Source organism: Trichosurus vulpecula, chromosome 1 (genome assembly GCF_011100635.1).
Source record: "Trichosurus vulpecula isolate mTriVul1 chromosome 1, mTriVul1.pri, whole genome shotgun sequence".
NCBI classification, from domain to species: Eukaryota; Metazoa; Chordata; class Mammalia; order Diprotodontia; family Phalangeridae; genus Trichosurus; species Trichosurus vulpecula.
Genome location: NC_050573.1, coordinates 494589997 through 494610926, shown reverse-complemented (window position 1 = coordinate 494610926; position 20930 = coordinate 494589997). Strand labels below are relative to the sequence as shown.

General features: G+C 38.8%; 1 protein-coding gene across 1 annotated transcript in view; it reads right to left on the bottom strand.

The window, feature by feature from the left end:
• EPB41L4B (erythrocyte membrane protein band 4.1 like 4B) overlaps positions 1 to 20930 on the bottom strand; it is a 247617-nt gene that overhangs the window by 20979 nt on the left and 205708 nt on the right. Inside the window, exons 19-22 of the mRNA XM_036738343.1 lie at positions 18305 to 18372; positions 7901 to 8011; positions 4126 to 4273; positions 3166 to 3243 (exon numbers count right to left, since the gene is read on the bottom strand). Of these exons, the coding sequence (XP_036594238.1) occupies positions 3166 to 3243; positions 4126 to 4273; positions 7901 to 8011; positions 18305 to 18372 (405 nt within the window). The remainder of the gene's footprint in view (positions 1 to 3165; positions 3244 to 4125; positions 4274 to 7900; positions 8012 to 18304; positions 18373 to 20930) is intronic.

Below are 20930 nucleotides of genomic sequence, written 5' to 3'. Positions count from 1 at the left end.
GTAAGCCCACCATTAACAAAAATCTTCAAGGGCTTCATTTTGCTCATGGAGTAAAATGTAATCTCCTTGGTCTGGCATTCAGAATTTTCCATGATGTGGTACCACCCTCCTTTTTGCAGCCTTACTTCATATCATTCCTTTCCCTGTATTTTTCACTCCAGGCAAACTGTAATATTCCCTGACCCCTGAACACTATACTTCCCCCTCTCTAGGTTTTTCTCAAACTTTTCCTCTCTTATTGGCTTTACTTGTTCAATTCCTACCCACACTAAAAAGCCTTTATCAAATGCTACCTCTTCATCTAGCACTCCCTGATCCTCCAGGAATAACAATAATAATAGCGATGATGATGATGACAGCTAACACTCACATAGCAGCTACCATTTGCCAGGCACTGGGCTAAGCACTTTAGAAAATTACCTCATTTGATCCTTGCAACAACCCTGGGAGATAGGTGCTATTATTATCCTCATTTTACAGATAAAGAAACTGAGGCAAACAGAGCTTAAGTGACTTGCCAATGGTCACACAGCTCAGAAGTATCTGAGGCAAATTTGAACTCAGGTCTTCCTGACTCCAGGTCCACAGCTCTATCCATTGTACCACCTTCCCTGCCTTGCACTTCACATATCACTTTTACAGACAATTCTCTAATGCATTTACCACGTAAAAATGTATATTATAATTAGCTTAGCATGTCATTCCCTTTAGAGTCAAACAAAAACTCCTCTTTTTAGTTTCTTATGCCCTTAACAACCTGGCCCTAACATATCTTTCCAACCTCATTAGGCATTATTCTTCTTGCATTCTGGAATCTAGCAAAACTGGCTTTCTCTTTGTTCCTTACACATGACACTTCACTTACCACCTCCATGCCCGTAACGAAGTCCTTTTCACTTCCATCTCTTCCTTCGAGATGCAGCTCAAACACCAACTTGGACATGAAAACTTTCATGATTCCTTCAAATGCTACAGCCTTCCCTCCCAAATGATTCGGTGTGGAACTGCTTTGTTTTTATTTCTATTTATTCTTCTTCTACCTACATATACAAATCCTTCTATCTTTGTTGTCTTCTCATTAGGAAGTAAGCTTCCTGCAAAGGAAGAATTATTTCCTCCATGGTCTTTGTCTCTCCAGTGCCTCTTTCAGTGCCTGGTGGGTGCTTCATGAATACTCGTTATTTTTTTGTGTCATATTTTGTTCCTCTCCTAAACTGGAAGATCCAGGAGAAAAGAGACAAAAGGTGGCCTTTGCCCATCACTTAGCACAGCACTCCATATACATTAAGTGCTTAACAAATGGTTGTTGATGAAACACACCATCACGTCAGTGCCTCACGTTCAGTGGGCTCATAACTTTTCTGTGTCTTTGACTCACTTCTTGATTTGTAGAGGTTTTCCATTTGCATCTCTCTCATCTATATGACCTCTAAAATCCCTTCCAACTAGAACTCTTATGGCTTTGAGCTTCAATTATAACAATAGCCTCTTAACCTACATCTCTTCCTACAGTTTACCCTCCATGAGTCCATTTTTTCACACTGTTGCCAAAATCATCTCCCTCGAGTTCTGAAAGGAATTCTGTTATCTTCATCTTAAAAGAACCATCAAAGTCCTCAGCCTACCTTTAAAGAACCAACCCTGCCCCACTGAGCCCTCCATTGTCAAGCTTGGTATTTGAGTACTTCAAAAAAGGCCGCCCTCCATTTTAGCCCAGGAATCTGCTGTGCCACACACCCAACGTGCCCATTCTTCCCTACATGCCTTTATGTAGGGTTTTATTTTAGGCTCTACCTTATTTAGGTCCCCTTGGATTCCCTTCCTTTCATCCCTAATCTTACTCCAACTTGTGCATTCTTTGCCACGATTACAAACTTGCATCTCTGAAAAGCTTTCTCTGTCCGATTTTGATTATTGACTTACTCGGCATCATTTTAGGTATTTCACACACACTATTATTATTCATACTATTCCATGGAGATATTTCCCTATCCAACTAGGTTACAAGCTCTTCAGAAGCCCTCCCTTTCTTTTGTATCTCAGTACCTGGAAGAAAAGTTGGCATTTCGTAGGGCCTTAGCACATGTTTATACATCAGCTTTACGGAAGTGTGATTTCATTTTACCTGTAGAGGAAAGTAGCCCAAATCTGTACCAAGTCTAAATAAGTTTTCTAATAGCTGATAACGCCTTCTCTTATGGTCAACTGTGTGATATGGTAGTGTGTTAATAAGTTAGTGGACATTTACTTTGGGTTTTGAGAATTTTCAAGTTTTTAAAATACTAATTTTAATCAAAGGAAAACCTTATGGCAACTACTAGGTGAATAGAAGTTGCTTTTATTTACACTTGACTTTGAATCTTCATTCATTTCAGGTCCTGTGTATGAGTAGGAGATAAATTGAGCATGGGGAGATTGCACTGTTGTTGATCCAGAATTATGAGACCTGTGTATCAAGGAATCTTAGTAGAATATAAGATGCCAAGGTCATCTCTGTGCTATATTTATCAAATTGGAAGAACCCCTGCCACAAAGCTACACTGGGTAGAGTCAAACTACTTTCCTCCCTCTGATGAATGTGTGCAAAGGGCAGAGAGCAGGAAGGTGTGGAAGCAGGACCTGAGTGGGCTGGCTGAAAAGCAAGAGAGAATCACTAGATGAGCATTTGAAGCAGGGGAGTAACGAGGTTGACTGCTGGGAAGGTACAGCAGCAGATGGGTACCTGGCATGCAGCAGCCAGAGAGAGGGGGGCTTATATAGAATTAGGTCATCACACAGACACATGAAGCCAAAAAGCTGCAACACAAGTAGGGACGAGACTGACAAAGAATGGCTTAACAAGTGAACCTGCTGTGGAAAATATTGTAGTCATACTCAAATATGTAAAATATAACAAGACCCAGAATAGCTTCTTTCAAGGATAAAAGTGTCTGTCATTTAAACCAAAACCTGAAGTAAAAATGCAGTCCCAGGAATTTTTTGGAATGAAGGATTTCAACTCATATCATTGAATGTATGTTGAATACAGCATTGAATTAACCTTTCCAACAGGTATATCATGATTTACAATGAACCAATATGTGTTCCATGGTTTGTAGCTATCCTCATTTGTAGAGATTTCTTTTAAAAAGAATCTTACTTTAAAAAGCAAACCCTAGAATTTACCATTGGTGTAGCTTCTGTGAAATCCATCAAAAGGTCACCTGGCCCCAAGGTAAACACATCTCCTGTGTCAGAGGGACTCTAAAAAGGCAGAAAATGTTTCCAGGTCAACACTGGCCCAGCATTTTAAAATATAAAATATACTATACTTAATGAGGAAAATACAATTATGTTCCATATTTTTCCCTTTACAACACTAATGTTGGGAAATAGGACTAGCCAATATAGTCTAGACTATTTGTGAAGATCCAAAAATGTAGCTCATGCTTTCAGTCAATGTAGTTATTGACTCAAATGCTTATTAGCTGCTTGTTGCTGAGTAAGTCACCTAACCTCTGTCTGTCTAACTGTAAATTGGGGATCATAATAGGACCTACTCCCCAAAGTTTTTTTTAGGACAAAATAAGATACTATTTGTAATACTCTTCAAACTTAAAGCAAAAATATTAGTTATTATTTCTTGAAGGCATGATTTTAAAGAATGCAGGATTGTCAGTTTTGGAGACTTGGGTTCCATTCTTATCTCTATTACAAGCTAGCTTTGTTACCTTAGGGAAGATAACTTTTCTTGGCCTCCATTTTCTCATCTGTGTAATGGAGGTGGGGAGTTGTCTAAATGATGTTTCCAATCTTTCCTAGTTTTAAGATGCTATGATTCTAAAGTTTGACCTTAATTATATCTGGATAACAAAAAATAGATTATAGAGAAGTAGTTAGGTTATACAAGTGAGTCAAAGTATGGAAGTGGCTAAAATTCATGGAATAAAAGTGAAAGATTACATGCCAGGTATAGTGCTACTTTTTGTATAAATTTTAGCTACGCTGCTTTCTATATTATTTGTGTTGAACTAAAATGGAGTAGAATGATATGTCTTCCACTCCCTAACTACATGTGCTGTACATTTACAGCATGATTCAGCATAGTCAGGCGTTTGTACATCCCTTTCCCCTCTTGTACTGCACCTTTGCACAGGGGGATAGCTGGTTTTGCCCTTCCGACTTCTTAGGTGTGCTGATTTTCTGGGATGCTGGAGATCCTGGTGGTCCTGATGCTGTTGTTGCCATGGCAGCAGCCAGGGCAGGAGGAAGGTCATCTTCATCACTGTGGTTACTGAAAGTACATGAAGCTCTGCTCATTACAACAAAGGGGTTTCCAAAGGAAGGTGATTCAAGAAGGATATGTCTTCACAGGGACTGACCTAGTTATTTTGTTCCCTTAATATTGACCACGCAGCTTACAATTTTGTTTCCAAGTTATTTTTTAAAAAAGCTATTTGCTACAAATTATCTCCTAGGGGGAAACAAAATGTATTTTTTTGCATTTTGCATGCTGGCTTAAATTTAGTTTGATATTTTCCACTGCATGTAATTCCCTAATAATTGCTAATTTGTTTTCAATCATTTTTAGAGCTGCATCTGTATTCTTTTAAATATGTTTGTCAAGAATAAAGATATATTAGATCCCTTGAACAAAACCTGAAAATTGTTTAGCCACACACTGGCAGTCCTGAGTGTGTGAGCATGCACATGTGTGTACTGTGTGTATTTTCCCCCAGGATGACTATAGATTCAGAACAATGAACCTAACACAACTCTGTTGGCAAATGCAATTTGCTGAAGTTTGTTGTCACATCTAGCCCAAATTTGGACAGCCAAAAAACAGTTTGAGACAAAAATAATGATTCTTTCATAAGTGTAAAGACTCTTTTTGGAAGTCCATCAAATAGTCATGAGGCTTTAAGGTAAAAACAAAACGCCTCCCTCATTTGAGAGAAGCTTGCATTGTCAGGTAGTGGGAAGGATTCTTCCTTCTTTCTATTTTGGTCTTCTGTTTGGTCATCCTGGCTTTTCAATGCTGATCCTGCTCTGCATGAGCCATTCTACTCCCAAAATATTATGGGAATAGGGTGGACCTTTGAAGAGACTCATTACATAAGATTATGGAACTTCTTAACCAAGAAGTTTTTCCACAGATCAGTTTCTTTAGATCACCTTGGAAAAAAGAATCACCAGCATGTTCATTCTTGAAGAGCCTATTTTTTTCCTCAGACTCATTTCAGATTTTTGTGTCCGCCCTGTTCACTAACAGTCACTAATTTTGCTCTACTCAGGAGCTTGAATAAACATTTTTTAAAATTAAAGAACAAGTTTCATGTTCTTGATAGAGACAGGGCAGCGTCTATCATCAAGGAACCAAATATTTTAATCATTTTAAACCCTCAGTATGGTAAATAGAAGGCATCTTGAATTTGAAATCCCTTTCCCCCACATTTCTTATCACTTCTACCATAACCAACGTGTGGAGTGTGTGTGTGTGTGTGTGTGTGTGTGTGTGTGTGTGTGTGTGTGTGTGTGTAGAAATAGTTCATGGAAGGTTACAACCAGTGACTGGGTTGGGATTGGGGGTATGGTAAGAGGGAGAGGAGCATTAAGAAGAAATTGCAGTGATGTAAAACAGAAGGCTACAATAAAACTTTTTAAAAAAATAAAAAGAAAAGAAATAGTTCATGGAGTTCTACTGCCTGTTAACCTCAGGACTCTAGTTTCTACTTTATAATGTTATCCTTTCTGATGCTGTGCCAAACCTTCTGCATTTTATTTTGTAATCTGCTACTCCTTCCTTTTGCATTCTATTCTGCTAAATTTGCCCCTTTTTCCTTTGTATTGAGGCAATTACAGATCATTTTGAAAATGTGACTTGGTCCAGGTGCTTCCCAGCTACAAATATTCAGAATCCTTGCAGTCAGGCTTTCTTAAGGAGAAATCTAAACCTGATTTCAACAATCTGCCTGAAAGCTACAGACCATCTATTTTGAATCACTTCAGGACATCCAATGCTCCCCATTCCTTCTGTTATCACTTCTTGTAGCCTTGGAACTTGTCTATGCTCTCCTAGCATTTGGAACATAGTCATCTTGACCACCTGATGTTCTCTTCCCATTAAAAACTTGCCATTTTTCTTAAATAGGTGGGGTTTTATCCAAATAACTGTGATGTGGCCTTCTACTCACCCCGACATATTTTCTCTTCCCACCAGAATATATAATTAAAGAAAAACAACAATTTTTTAACTCCATTTTTTTTGGCATATAAGCTTGAAGAGGTCAGGGTCACTTATTATGTATGTGCATAAACTCAGCAGTCACTAATAATAACAAGCTATGTGTAGGTAGTCCTTGAAAAATGCATATACTTATCCTGAGGAAAATGGAATCGTACCCAAAATACAATTTCTTTTTTTAATATATGTAGAAGGGTCAGGCATGGGATTACAATCTATGAAGACATATATCCTTATCTCTGACCTTGTCTATTTGGCTGTGAAGTATCCCTGGAACTGTTGTACTGTTTCTGGGGAAGTTTCTGTACTCATAGCTCATGATTACCCATCATCCCTTCTCACATACCAGCTCTGAATATTGTAGCAGGCAGCATTAATGTATTATATATTATTTACGTTGTGAAAGCAAAAGACAAGAGTTAGCTAGCCTGGTCCTACATGAGTATCCATGGAGCATTATAAGAACAGAGGAAGTTTTCCAGCGTCTTGGAATTACTGTCTAGTAATAATTATGTTTCTTCCTTAAGGATTAGCCTACAGATGGCTTCAGGAAGTTACTCCAGAAAAAAAAATTTTACACAGAAAAAAGAAGTTACCCCAAACTCTTTCTCACTTAATTTGTTATCCTCTATAGAGAATTTATATATATATATATATATATACATATGTGTATATATATATATATATATATCTACACACACACACAGATATGGATATATATTATAGAGGAGACGGAGGGACTGAGGCCTACAACAAGGGAGGAAGGACCCACTCTGATACAATAAAATATGACCTAAAAACATAACTACTGTGCAAAATATGAAAGTTCCCTCTCCTCATCTCATTTAGTAGAGGAAGATATTATCCTTATAGTAACACATGAACTTTTATGGAGATGGGGAGAAGAAGAGAAAAAGTGGAAATAGCTATTACACATGCATATTATTCCCTCAATTTTTGTCACTGTACTAGAATGATGAGAAGCAATATGGAGTAGTGGATAGAGGCCTGGCTTTTTGATCCTGAAAGACTTGGTTTCAAGTTCTGTCTCTTACATAAACTGTTACGTGATCTTGGGCAGGTTACTAAACCTCTCAATCCTCTCTAGGCAACTCTCTAAGACCATGGAGTCCTGCTTTGCTGACATAAAAACACCCAGAATGCATAGCATTACATGTTTTGGAAGGAGGCTGTGTATTCTGTATATTTTTGTGCCTGAAAATTAGGCTACAACTCGAAGTTTCAGAAAAAGTGCCAACCTGCATTGTTGAATCAAATTTCCTCACACAGGAGTTCCCCATACCAACAAAATCACAGTCCCTATCTCTGATGGACTGACAAAACTTCCATGGCTGGCTATGAAATCTCTCTGGAACTATCATGCTGTTTCTGAGAATTAGTGGGGCAAAGTGGATAGAGAGATGGCCTTGGTGTCAGGAAGACCTCGGTTCAAATTCTGCCTGGATGTGTGACCCTGGACAAGTCACTTAATTCTTTAGTGCCTCAGAGGGCTAGGCAACTCTCTAAGGCTGTAAATGGCAGAAGAGGAACCAATCAGCATTGCATTGATAAAAAAAAAGGAGTCTGCTCGAAGGAAATCAAAGGTCTTCTTCCCTCCTTTTTTTCCTCCCTCCCCTTACCCCACTCCTATACCCAACCTTGCAGTGTAGAACTCACAAACTGTATTGTCTTGTTAATTTTCTCACTCTTGGAGGCTTAATTTCTTGCTTCTCTTGCTTTTCTGTAGCTGGTTCAGTAGCTTCTACTTTTATAGAAGGAACAGGGCTTCTGGAGAGAGAAAAGAAGTATACGATAATATTTTTGCTTTAGTGTTTTCCCAGCTAAGCCAAAGCTGAATATCCTAACTTACTTTGTCAATTAGAAAATCCATTTGTTTTGTAGAATGTTAATTCTCTGAGGTCAGTTACTATTAGGTTTTTGTCTTTATATCTATCCCCAGTGTCTAGCACAGCACCTTAAACATAGTATATATTCAATAAATGTTTGATTATCAAATTGAGCTCATTCCCTTTTTTGTTTACTTATTGGATACATATATTTGTTTAGGATATAAAAATTTATTTTGACCCAACAAACACCCAAACGACCCCTTTGGGATATAGCTTATCGTTCGTTAACAGCAATGAGGGCTATATCTTTAAACTTTGATAGTGCAGTATCAGCCTTGACTTGGATCCATTTCCATAGCATATCCAAAATAAACTAAATGTACAATTTAAACTCCAAACGGAGAAGAAAAGACAGACCCAAGCTCTTCCTGGAAGTTATGTGCCCACTCCGCATCCACTCAAAAAGCAAACTACATTTTGAATATAGTCCCATTGCCGCCCAAGTTCCAAGGGATCTAAGTGCCTATTATTTCATTACTGTTCTGTTGTTTTCCAGTTGTGTCCAACTCCTTGTGACTCCATTTGAAGTTTTCTTGGCAAAGATACTCCAGCTCATTTTACAGATGAGGAAACTGAGACAAACAGGGTGAAGTGATTTGCCAGGGTCACACAGTAAGTGTCTGAGGCCAGATTTGAACACAGGAAGATGAGTCTTCCTGATTCTAGGCCCAGTCTATCCACTGCGCCACCTAGTTGCCCTAAGTGCCTATAATGGGGATCCTAAGTGCCTATAATAGGGCAAATTTCCCTAATTTTGTTAAGGGTACTATGATCTTGACAACCACCCAGCTTCATAATACTGAAGTTGTTTTTTGTCTTTTTCTTCTCCTTCAAACCTGATACAATCAGTTACAAAATCCTGTCAATTCTATCTCTTCAATCTCTCTCCCATTAGTCCCCCTGACTATACACACACACACACACACACACACACACACACACACACACACCCTACTGTAAAATTCATGCCCTCATTAATTCTCATCTGCTCTATTACAATCACTTCCTAATTGGTCTCTGTCCTTCTAATCCTTCCTCCTCTCTGATCCTTTCTCTTCTGCACAGCTGCCAAACTGATATTCCTAAAACACAGATCTGACCATGTAAACCTACCCTACCCAAAGATTTGAATGGTTTCCTGTTGCCTTTAGGACAATCAGATTCCACCTGATTGAGCTGACCACAATCCACCTATCTTTCTAATCACTACATAGCAATAGCAGAGCTAGAAGGGACCTTAGAAGTCATTTACTCCAACTCTCTCATGTTACAGGCAGGAAAATTTAAGCTCATAGAGTGACTTGCCCAAGGTCACTCAGGAAGTCTGCTGAACCCAGATCCTCCAGCACCAGGGCCATTTCTATTGCATCATATATGCCTTCTTTCATGTACTGCCTGTTCTAGTCAAACTAGCCTGCTCTTTGTTCCCTATAAACAACATTCCATCTCCCAACTCAACCTTTGAACAGGTGGGTATCTCATCCTCCTTCCTACATGCCTAGAATATACTCCCTCTTCCTTGCCTCCTACTCTTAGAATCCCTAGCTTCCTTCACAGTGCCTGGCACATAGCAGGTGCTTAATGTTTTTTATTGATTGCTACTCTGGTATTCCATGGGATGGTTAAGGCTGGGACTGAGACAGAACATTCAGAGAGGTAGGAGGAAAATCAGGTTGAGAACTGTGTCATGAAAACCCAGAAAGGAAGAAAGTATCCAGGAGAAGGTGATTGACAGTGTCAAAGGCTATGGATAGGCCAAAAAGTATGAGAAAAGGCTATTAGATTTGGCAATTAGGAGGTCATTGGTAATGTTAGATAGAGCAGTTTCAGTTGAATGATGAGGTCAGAAGCCAGAGGTCTGAATCTGATTTAGAAGAGAATAAGAGGAGAGGAACTGGAGGTACTCATTGTAAATGGTTTTCTCAGGAATTTGCCCATAAGAGGGAAGAGATATATAGGAAAATAGCCAGGGATTTAGTTCTCTGAATGATAGATAGAGAGCAGGAGGGATGGAAGAGGGGAGCATGGCAACAGGTGGAAAAAAACTGTGATGAATGAAGATGATAACTCATAGTTCCAGAGAATTCATAGCTGGGCATCTTAGCTCCTCTCAGGTTCAGGGGCAGGAAGAACAGTATCTAGGTTGAAGATGAAGATGCAGGTCCTTGGGAATCCACACCTTAGTAGATTAGCTCCTCTCAGGCATGAAATCCTACTTATCCTTTCTCTAAACCCTGTAAAATTTGCTTTCCAAAATCTTTTTTCAAATTCTGTCCAGCTTTTCTTTCCTTCTAAGATGGCGTGGTCACTTTCCTCCAAAGTTTCCGTTGTTTCTAACTAAGTAGCCAATTCTTTCTTACTGTTCAGAATAGAGGCTAGCTTTGTTACTTCTTCCACTTTGGGGAGGATTTAATTATCATCAAATTAAGCCAATAATGTATGAGCTGCTTTGTTTTTGCCAGTGAAAATTTCCTTAGCTATCTGGGTAACTGAAGTCCCCTGTAAGCAACATATCATGCCTCCACTCCATCCTTTTGTTTTGTTTCTCAGACTCCTTACCAGTTTCCTCATTTTGTCATGTAGTCATAGCATAATACTAGGATGATGTAAGTTATTTTTTCTCCCTCTACTTATATTCACCTCAATGCTTAGTCCTGGATACTTTCATCGGTTTGGTCCTAGAGCTCCCATCCCTTCAACCTGCCTTTATTGCTTGACCAATTTTTTTTAAAAAGTATTCCAGCAATTCTTGGAGGGAATGAAACAGTAAAAGGATTCATCCAGTCCTTTACTACCCCACCCTGACCTTGTGAACAGAGAGCTAAAATTCTGCCATGACTAGCAGACCTTCAACACCATTGCAGGATAGGATTGACGCACTCTGTCCCTTATCCCCAACTTGTTGGACCATTTACAAACCATTTATTTACATAAAGATGTCCTAGTTACTAAAGAAAATCTTCAGGGAGCCAACAACTGTATTCAGATTTGATAGGGAAATGAACAGAAGATGGCTTGTCAGAGAATAGACTAGAACATAGTTGGGTACCTCGATAATACTTTGATCTAATCCTAGGACTCCAACCAACATGTCCTATTGATAAAACAAAACAAAACAAACTCTGCTCCAGCATCTGGATATAGTACAGGTCACAGAAACTATCAGGAGAATGTAAGGTTCATAGGAAGAAGAGAAGAATAGTAACAGTTGGTGATTCCTGTTCAGAGGCATAGAGGCAGCCATTTTTCAACCTGTTAACAAAAACAGAGTTCTGCCCTCTTCCTAGGGCAGGTATCCAAGATTTAACAGAGAACCTCTCAAGGCATATTAAAATGGATAATAAACTACCCACTTTTGGGAACCCATGGAGGCACAATTGATAATGCTAGAAAGAAGCTTAAAAAGCACTGCCAACAATTTCAATGTCGTGGGCAAGAAACTGAAGACCAGAGAGATAGGCAAAAGAGAAAAATTTGAGAGGTGAACTGCTGGCTGTGAAAGTAACATGGGAATGGAATTTTCGCTTGAGAATGCTGGCTTAAAATACAGGATGTTCTAAAAGTCTCAGGGCAGTGTTGTACTTTAATGGCTCGGACATTAGGGATTCTCTGCATAGGGATGTCAGATTCTTGACTAGAGATGAATAGACCTAACAAATACTGGTAAAACTGTATTTTCTAGGTGTCTTCCAAATCTAAGGAAATGAAGCTTTAAACTAAAAATGATGGTAAAGGAGGAGACTGCAGATGAATAGCCCCTTAGTTTGGATACTAAAGAGAATAGCAACAAAGAAGTAAAAGTAGCAGTTGAAATATCCAGAAGTTCTGTTGCTGTTGAGTCATTTTCAGTCATGTCCGACTCTTTGTGACCCCATTTTGGGTTTTCTTGATAGAGATACTGCAGTAGTTTGCCATTTCTTTCTCTAGCTCATTTGACAGATGTAAGGTTAATGGGGAATAATATCTTCCCCGCCCATCAATGGGCCTCATGTGGCGACCATTAAGGGAAACTTGCTTGCTTGTAGGAAGGCTTGTACACCTTTTGTTAATTTCTAATTAGTCACTGAGCCTAAAGGGTATATATTTTGAGAGGTGAGCTTTTGCTTTGGGGGCTTGCTTATGAGAAAGATATTGTGATTCCCTGGTCGAGACTCTGAGTGGTCATGTGTTCAGGGCTCCCTGACTCCTCAGAAGTAAAGGCTGTCTTGATTCAGTGGTGGATATAAAGCTTTGAATCAGTCTATTGGTCTTTAATTACATAGAAAAAATACAAGGAGAAATAAAGAAGATCATTGACCCCTTTTAAATTGCTTTCCTTAGTAAAGCAGATCTAAGAACCTGCACTAGCAGCCATCCTGGGTATGCCAATGTTGTTACCATTACAACAGATGAGGAAACTGAGGCAAACAGGGCTAAGTGACTTGCCCATGGTCATACAGCTAGTAAGTGTCTAAGGCCAGATTTGAATTTAGGGAGATGAGTCTTCCTGACTCCAAGTCTGGCACTCTAACCACTGTACCACCTAGCTGCCCTACCCAGAAGTTCACAGGAGGCAAAATCCAAGAAGGAAGATTGTAGTAAGACTCATGGCCTTAAACTTCTATATTCAAATGCTCAGTGTTTAGGCTTAATGATTTTTCACCAGGCTGTGCTCCTCTGGACTTCTCACTCATGGCCCTGAAACCTCTTCATTCTGGAAATGCACTTCAGCCCCAGAATTCATCTCTCAGAAGTACCCTTCCCTATAGTTCCTCCCTCTATTTGGATAGCTCCTCCCAGAACCTCCATTTAAGGAGAGAGTCCAGGCCAGTCATCTCTGAATTTCTCACAAGGGCACTCTAGACTTTTCCATCATGCCCCAGAGCTGGTTCCCTTCTCTTTCTACCCCTTCCCCCTTCAGCTTCCCTTTACAGTTGTCCCTTCCACATTGTGGAGTTAGGTGTGCAGTGCCTCTGCAATCTGGAAAATCTGCAAAAACTTTTTTGGCCCTCCCTTCATATCAGAGAAGTCTGAATTTTTTCTTTTTCTTTTCAGGGGTGTTTACAGCACCTTATTGTAAAATTTGGGTTAAGTATTTGATCATGGGTTCTATATCATCTACTCTGTCTTTGAATATCATCTGTGGCTTCTGCAAAACTCCCCAAAAATTTCATTTAATTTCTTATGCCCAACATGCAATATATTGAAACTGCAATGGAGAAGCTCCTTGAGAGTAGGAACTATCTCTTTTTACTTGTGTTTGTATTCCCAGCACTTAGCACAGTGCCTGGTATACAGTAAGTGCTTGATAAATGCTCGATGAGTGACTGACAAGTCAACCAAAAATAGGAACTGGAAGATCTAATGAAAAGAGGCAAATCTGATTTCATTGATATCGATGAGACTGGGTGGGATAAAATCTATGATTGTACCAAGGCTGCACATCCTGAGAAATGCCAGGCTGGATGAATCAAAAGCTGGAATTAAGGTTGTCTGGGGAAATATAAACCATTTCTGACATGCAGATGATAAAGCTCTGACAGCAGAAAGTGAAGAGAAATTAAGAAGCTTCTTGATGAGGATGAAAGATGAGAATGGAAAAGCTGGCTTGAAGCTTAACATCAAAACAACTAAGATCCTGGCAACTGGTCCCATCACTTCCTGGCAAACAAAGGGAGAAGAAACGGAAGCAGTGTTAGATTTTATATTCTTAGGCTCAAAGATCACTGCAGACAGTGATTGCAGCCATGAGATTAAGACACTTGATCCTTGGAAGGAAAACTTTGGCAAATCTGGACTAAAAAACAGACATCATCTTGCCAACAAAAGTCCATATAGTCAAAGCTATGGTTTTTCCAGTAGTAAAGAGACTACTCACCATGAGTAGTCTCAACTATGAGAGTTAGACTGTAAGGAAAGCTGGGCAGCACAGCTTTTTACAATATTTACAATTTTATAAATTTTACAATATTTACAAAATTGATGCTTTTGAACTATGGTGCGGGAGAAGGCTTTTGAGAGTCCCTTGGACAGTGAAGAGATCGAATCGGTCAATACTAAAGAAATTAATTCAGACTATTGACTGGAAGGTCAAATACTGAAGCTGAAGCTTAAATACGTTGGCCACGTAATGAGAAGATTGGACTCGTTGGAAGGGATCCTGAGGTTGGGAAAGATTGAAAGCAAAAGGAAGAGGGATGGCAGAGGATGAGATGGATGGATAATGTCATGAAAACAATGAACATGAACTTGGACAGACTTTGAGAGACAGTGGAGGAAAGAAGGGCCTGGTGGGTCCATGGGGTCACAACAAGTCAGACACAACTGAACAACTGTACAACAACCATGGCTCTATTATTCAAAAGAAATAGGATAAAGACAATTCTGACGGACCTGTTATAATGAAAAATAGTATCTCCAGAGAAAGAACTGGTAGACTATGAATGCAAATTGAAGCATACTTTTTTTAAAACTTTATTTTTCTTGGGTTTTTTGGTCTGTTTTCTTTGACAACACAACTAACATGGAAATATGTTTTGCATGACTGCATATGTATAACATATTAAGTTGCTTGCCTTCTCAAAGGGGAAGACAGGAAGGGAAGGAGAGAATTTGGAAATCAAGAAAATTTAAAAACAAAGATTAAAAATGGTTTTTCATGTAATTTGGGGAAAATAAAATACTAAATTTTTTAAAAGAAACAGGATAGGTAAAAGGAGAGGTAGGATAGCTACTGTTAATTAAGAAGGTATACTCAAGTGAGGGGATCCAGGAAAGAGATGGGGAAGCATGGCAGAGTATCTGAGTAAAGGTCAAATGGCCAATGAAACAACAATAATTTTGAATATATATTATAGATCATTTGATCATAAAGATGAAATAGATAAAGAGTTTGAGAAACAGATCCAGGTCTGGCCTAGAGGCATGATATAACATTGATTGGGGTAGAGGGACTTCAATGATCCATACATATGTTAGGTCCATCTCTCTCCTTCCTTCTCCTCCGCCCCTCCTTCCCCCCCCATCTCTGTCTCTCTCTCTGTCTCTCTGTCTCTGTCTCTGTCTCTCTCTCTCTCTGTCTCTCTCTCTCTCATAATAACTTCTAGAAATACCATTGTAATTTAATTCTTTCAAAGGTAGAGGAAGAAACAAGGGGAGATTCTATTCTAGATCTGATTTTCACTAACAGGGAGGCCTTTGTTGTTGAAGTAGAAATGATGAGACCTTGGCAGGAGAAGGAGGGGTATGGGTGGATGGGGGTGAAGTGGGGAAGAGTAAACCTTCACTTCAAGAGTTTATGATAGAGAAGGAAATGAAATCCAGGTTTATTTCAACATATACCACAGACTTTGAGGAAGCAGATTTCAAGGGGAAAAAGATAGGTAAGCTCTCAAATGTAAACAAGAAAGTCAGCCCCAGGAGGGATGGGAGATGCCCACAAATTAAATTCTGAAGACACAAAGGGAAACAATTTCAATCTGTAGGGGAAAAAATATCTCTGAAGAGGCCAATGTGAATATGCAGGGAACTCACAAAACGATTTAGATTTACAAAAGAAATTCAAAGATGGGAGCAAGTTCAGAAAACAGAGGATGAAAATAAGAGTGTGGTGTGACTTTGTAAAATGAGTGTCAGAAGTGCTAAAGCTTAGGATAATCTAAGGTTCAGTAGGGAAGCTAAGACCAACAAAAAAGGGGTGTTTTTAATTATAATGGGAAAAGAAGGAGGCTCAAAGTAGGGCTAGAACCTTTCCATGGTTTGAATGGCACTACAAAAACCGACAACAGAGAGAAGGGATTGCTTCTCAACTCTTATTTTGTGTCTGTTTTCTCTGCCAAGGAGAATGACCTTTGTGCTGGCAAGAACCTTGGTCAATCAGGAGAAGCATGGCGCACCTGGAGTTAGGAATGGCGAGCACCAAAAGGGAAGACTGATTTAGAATAAGGAATAGAAGGGTGCTGAAGGCAGACTCCTCTTTCTTTGTGATTTTGCCTAGGACTGGCCTTGCCAGGAAATTAAGAACAGAAAATCCAATTCAGGATGGAGAAGAAAGCTATGAATAAAAAGGATCTCAGGATCAGATGGATAATATACTGATTATAAATTTGGAATGGCTGGTTGTTTGGGCAAAGAAAATGAGATTGATGAATCTAATGGCCATCCGCCATGCCTGGAATGCTCTCTCTCCTCATCTCCACCTTATGGTTTTCCTGACTTCCTTCAACTCCCAGCTAAAATCCTACCTTCTACAGGGATCATTTCCTGGTCCTCCTTAATTCTAGTGCATTCCCTCTGTTGATAACATCTAGTTTTTCTTGTATATAGTTTGTTTGTACACAAGTGTTTGCAAGTTGTCTCCCTCATTAGATTGCAAACTCCTGACAGGAGAGACTGTCTTTTGCCTTTCTTTGTATCCCCAGTGCTTAACACTGCTTGACACATAGTGGGCACTTAACAAATGTTCGTTTACTGACTTATAATCAATAGATATGCACTTGCATCATGACAAAGGACAATCTATTTCCATATAAATTAATCCATAATATTACACTGTCATTTTCAAAACAAGTGTAAACTGAAGCAGTCAGATCTTCCCTTTAGTCAAGCATCAATGACTAGATTACTGTATTTCAAGTTTTTGTCTGAGGTAGAGGAATTTTAAATATCTGAAGGTCCCTAAATCAGAAGTTTCCTTGCAAATCTTCTTCTTCATAGCCATTGGCTAATGTCAAGCAGATAACCTGAGTCTATTCTTTAAGCCCACTGGAATGGTCTGATTTCTTTTGTGTAACTGCTTTCTATCAAAGAAATCTAAGGCTAGAAGGATTCACTATGGCTGCATTTCAGCCTCTATGACTTTGGGAGTTAAATTCCTCTAGAAGATAATTAGGACATAGGTAAATTTAATCTGCAAAAGGGAGAAGAGTAGGGAAAGAGAGAATCAGTGAACAACTCTGAGCAATGGCTAGACATTGGAATTTTTCTGTTCTATATCATCCTGGCTGACCCCATAAAACAGTAAGGCAATAAATACAACATCAACAATAATCGTAAATATGCCTGTGTAGTTCTGTATCGCAAGGTATGAGAGACTCTCCATAAAGAAGGTAAAAGAAGTATAACATTTATTCAGACACCAGAAAATCATATCCCATAACCAAATGTTCAGCTCCCACAATCAGTCAGCCCACTTTATCATAACAGCAAGGAACTTAAAACACCATATCAGAGCCTGGAGCCTCACCATCCCAAAACCTCTTCAACCCCCTGCTGGGGTCTTCACCCAAAACAAACTCACAGTACAGCTAAGTCAGTCTGTTCAGTTCTAACAATCATGAGGGCAGCCATTAGCAACCATGACATCTCTCTCTCAGCGTTTCCTATGACATAACTTCCTTTTCCCATTAGGAAGCTCCTCCCACCTTATAACTTAGGCTTCCTGTGACATAAGCAGGTCACATGGCCTATTAATGGGTGGGAAAGATCTTCAAATCTAATTGCTACTACACCCCACCTACCAGGCCATATTAGCATCTTAAGCTTCCTGAAGGCTAATTGCTAAAATAATATTCTTATGGTAGAGTCAACCATGGTTTCTACTGCTAATCCTTATGATCAGTGGTATATTTTAAATTGCTGACCTAGAGTTTTTCCTACACCCTTTGAACTCAAATTATTGCAATTTTTATTTCCTGCCACACTGATTCTTTTTAACATTTTTATTTATTTTAATAAAGCAAATGTTTCCAGAACCTAGTATAATAATAAAATAAAGACGATTGTACATGAAACTGCAAATCTATTATGTACAACTTGTTATTTTAAAAAATATATAATAATGTTGTCATGTACATTTTTCCCCTCCCCTGTCCTGCCCTACAGATGGCTACCATTAGACACAAATATGTATATCCATGTAAAATAATTCTATACATACTTCTACATATCAGTTCTTTCTCTGGATGCAGATAGTGTCTTAATTATGTCCTTTGTCATTAATCTGGGTATTGATAGTAGTCAAGATGACTTATTTGCTCAAAGTTGTCCTTAAAACAATATTACCATTACTGTATTTTTAAAAAGAAATGTAATCAGGAATTTTGTTTAGAGAAGAGCACTGAGGCTATGCAGTAGGCTAAATGGTTCATTTACTAGGTTTTCCCCCTTCCCCTTCAACTAAGAAGCAACAGACCTTACATTAGGGTCCTGAAGAGTGGATTTCTTATTGACATTGGCAAAATCTGGCTCCTCTTTCACAACCTGTTAAAGGAAAGAGACAGTTTAGTGATGTGAATATCTTTGCATTCAAAAATATTATAATAACTAAGATAGTTGATAAAAATGTACCATAAATGTCAAGGCAATATATGAAAAAGTCAGTTAAAAGAGTAATCATTCAGCAATTATCAAGTGTCTATTATGTGCCAGGTGCTGTACTGGGTACACACCAGGCATATGGAGACAGCCTTCAAAGGCACAGAGATATGAGTGGAGCTTAATGTCTGAAAAACACTAAGGAGGCTAGTTTGGCTGGAATATATATATGAAAGAGAATACCATGTAATAAGGCTGAAAAGGTAGTTGGTGCTTGTCTATGAATGACTTTAAATGTTAAATTGAAGAATCTATATTTGACCCTGGAGGTAATAGGGAGCCAATGGAGTTTATTGAGTAGGGGAGTGACATGGTCAGCCCTGCATTCATTAAAATTACTTTGGCAATTGTATGGTGGAAAATTGTATGGAGAAAAGGAGAGATCTGAATTAGGGAGTCCAGACAAGAGGTGATATGGGTCTGAATTAGGCCTAGTGGTGGTCATGTAAGTAGAGAACAGGGGACTGATCTGGCAGATGTTGTAGAGGTAGAAATGATGGGATTTTGCAATTGATTGGATGTGTGGAATGAAAGAGAATGAGGATTCTGGCTCTTATATGTATAGAATTAATGTTGTGAAGGAGAACTTTTCTCAATACCTATTTGTGAGACCTGAAAGAGTAAAAAACTAGAATCTAATAAATGTTTGATTATTTATTCCAGTATGAGACTATCAGAGAAATATCCTGCATGAATCAGTAAGTTGAACCTCTTCATTTGACCAGTGAAGCTACTGAGGACCAGACAGGGGAAGGGATTTGCCTATATTCACACAGCTACCGTATGTCAGATCCTGCAGTCAAACCCAGGTCATGTGACTACTAGGCCAATGCCTGTTTCATACTGTCCCTCCTAGCATAGAAAACCAAATCCAAAGGGCAGACCGGAAAAATTCACTTCGTTGGTGGAGTTGTGAACTGATCCAACCATTTTGGAGAACAATTTGGAACTATGCCCAATGGGCTATAAAAGTATGCATACCCTTTAACCCAGCAATACCACTTCTAGGGCTATCTTGCAAAGAGATCATAAAAATGGGAAAGGGACCCACATGTACAAAAATATTTATAGCAGCTCTTTTTTGTGGTAGCCAAGAACTGGAAATTTAGGGGATACCCATCAATTGGGGAATGGCTGAACAGGCTGTGGTATATGAATGAAATGGAATACTATTGTGCTACAAGAAATGATGAACAGACAGACTTTAGAAAAACCTGGAAAGATTTATATGAACTGATGCTGAGTGAAGTGAGCAGAAGCAGAACACTGTACACAGTAACAGCCACAGTGTGTGATGACTGACTTTGATAGATTTAGCCCTTCTGAGCAATGCAAGCATCTAAGACAATTCCAAAAGACTCATGATAGAAAATGTCATCCACAGCCAGAGAAAGAAATATGATGGAGTCTGAATGCAGATCAAAGCAGACTATTTTCTTTTTTTGTTTTGTTTTGTTTAATGTTTTTTTTTCTCCTGGTTACTCTTCTTCATTCAAATTCTTCTATACAATGTGACTAATGTGAAAATACATTTAATAGGAATGTATATGTAGAGCCTATATCAAATTACATGCTGTCTTGGGGAGGGGGAGGGGAGGGAGGGGGAGAAAATTTAAAACTTATGGCAATGAATGTTGAAAACTAAAAACAAATAAATTAAATTATTAAAAAAAGAAAAAATCACTTGGATCATTAAGTTTTTTTCTCCTCTCAACATTTTAGAGGTCTGTTAAAAAGCAGCAAGATTAATCATTTGAATTTTATCTCCTTTCTCAGGTCAGCACTTCCACTGATGCTGGTGTTAACCAGCAATTACAGAACCACAGAATCCCAAGAGTTAGAAAGGGACCTCAGAGTTCCTCTAGTTCAACCTGAACAGAAATCCTCTCTATAATATCCCTCTGAACTAGTCATTCAGCCTCTGCCTGAAGCTTCTGGTGATGGAGATCCCACTGTCTTCCAAGGCAATTTATTCTAAAAAGCTGATAGGGCTCCCTTGCTTTGGCTACTGAAGCCCAAGGAAAACATTTTTTGAAAAAGCATTTACTAGATGAATGATACCTAGTTTTAGTTACTTTGGCTTAGAACTGGAAAGGACTTTAGAGATCATCTCCAGGGGTTCTTAACCCAGGGTCTATGAATTTGTTTTAAAAAATATTTTGATAACTGCATTTCATTATGAATCAATATCCTTTGTAATCCTATGTCTTTTATGCATTTAAATTGTTATTTTGAGAAGGGGTTTTATCAGAATGCTACCAAAGAGGTCCATGATTTACATAAAAGGGTTAAGGACCCTTAGGCCATAATCCTTCTCTATCATTTTACAGGTGATGAAATTGTAACCCAGAGAGGTCTGCTCAGCTGGGGTCAAGCACATAGTAAGAAGCCAAACCAGTATTTGAACCCAGATCCTCTGATTCCAAGTTCAGTGATTTCTTATG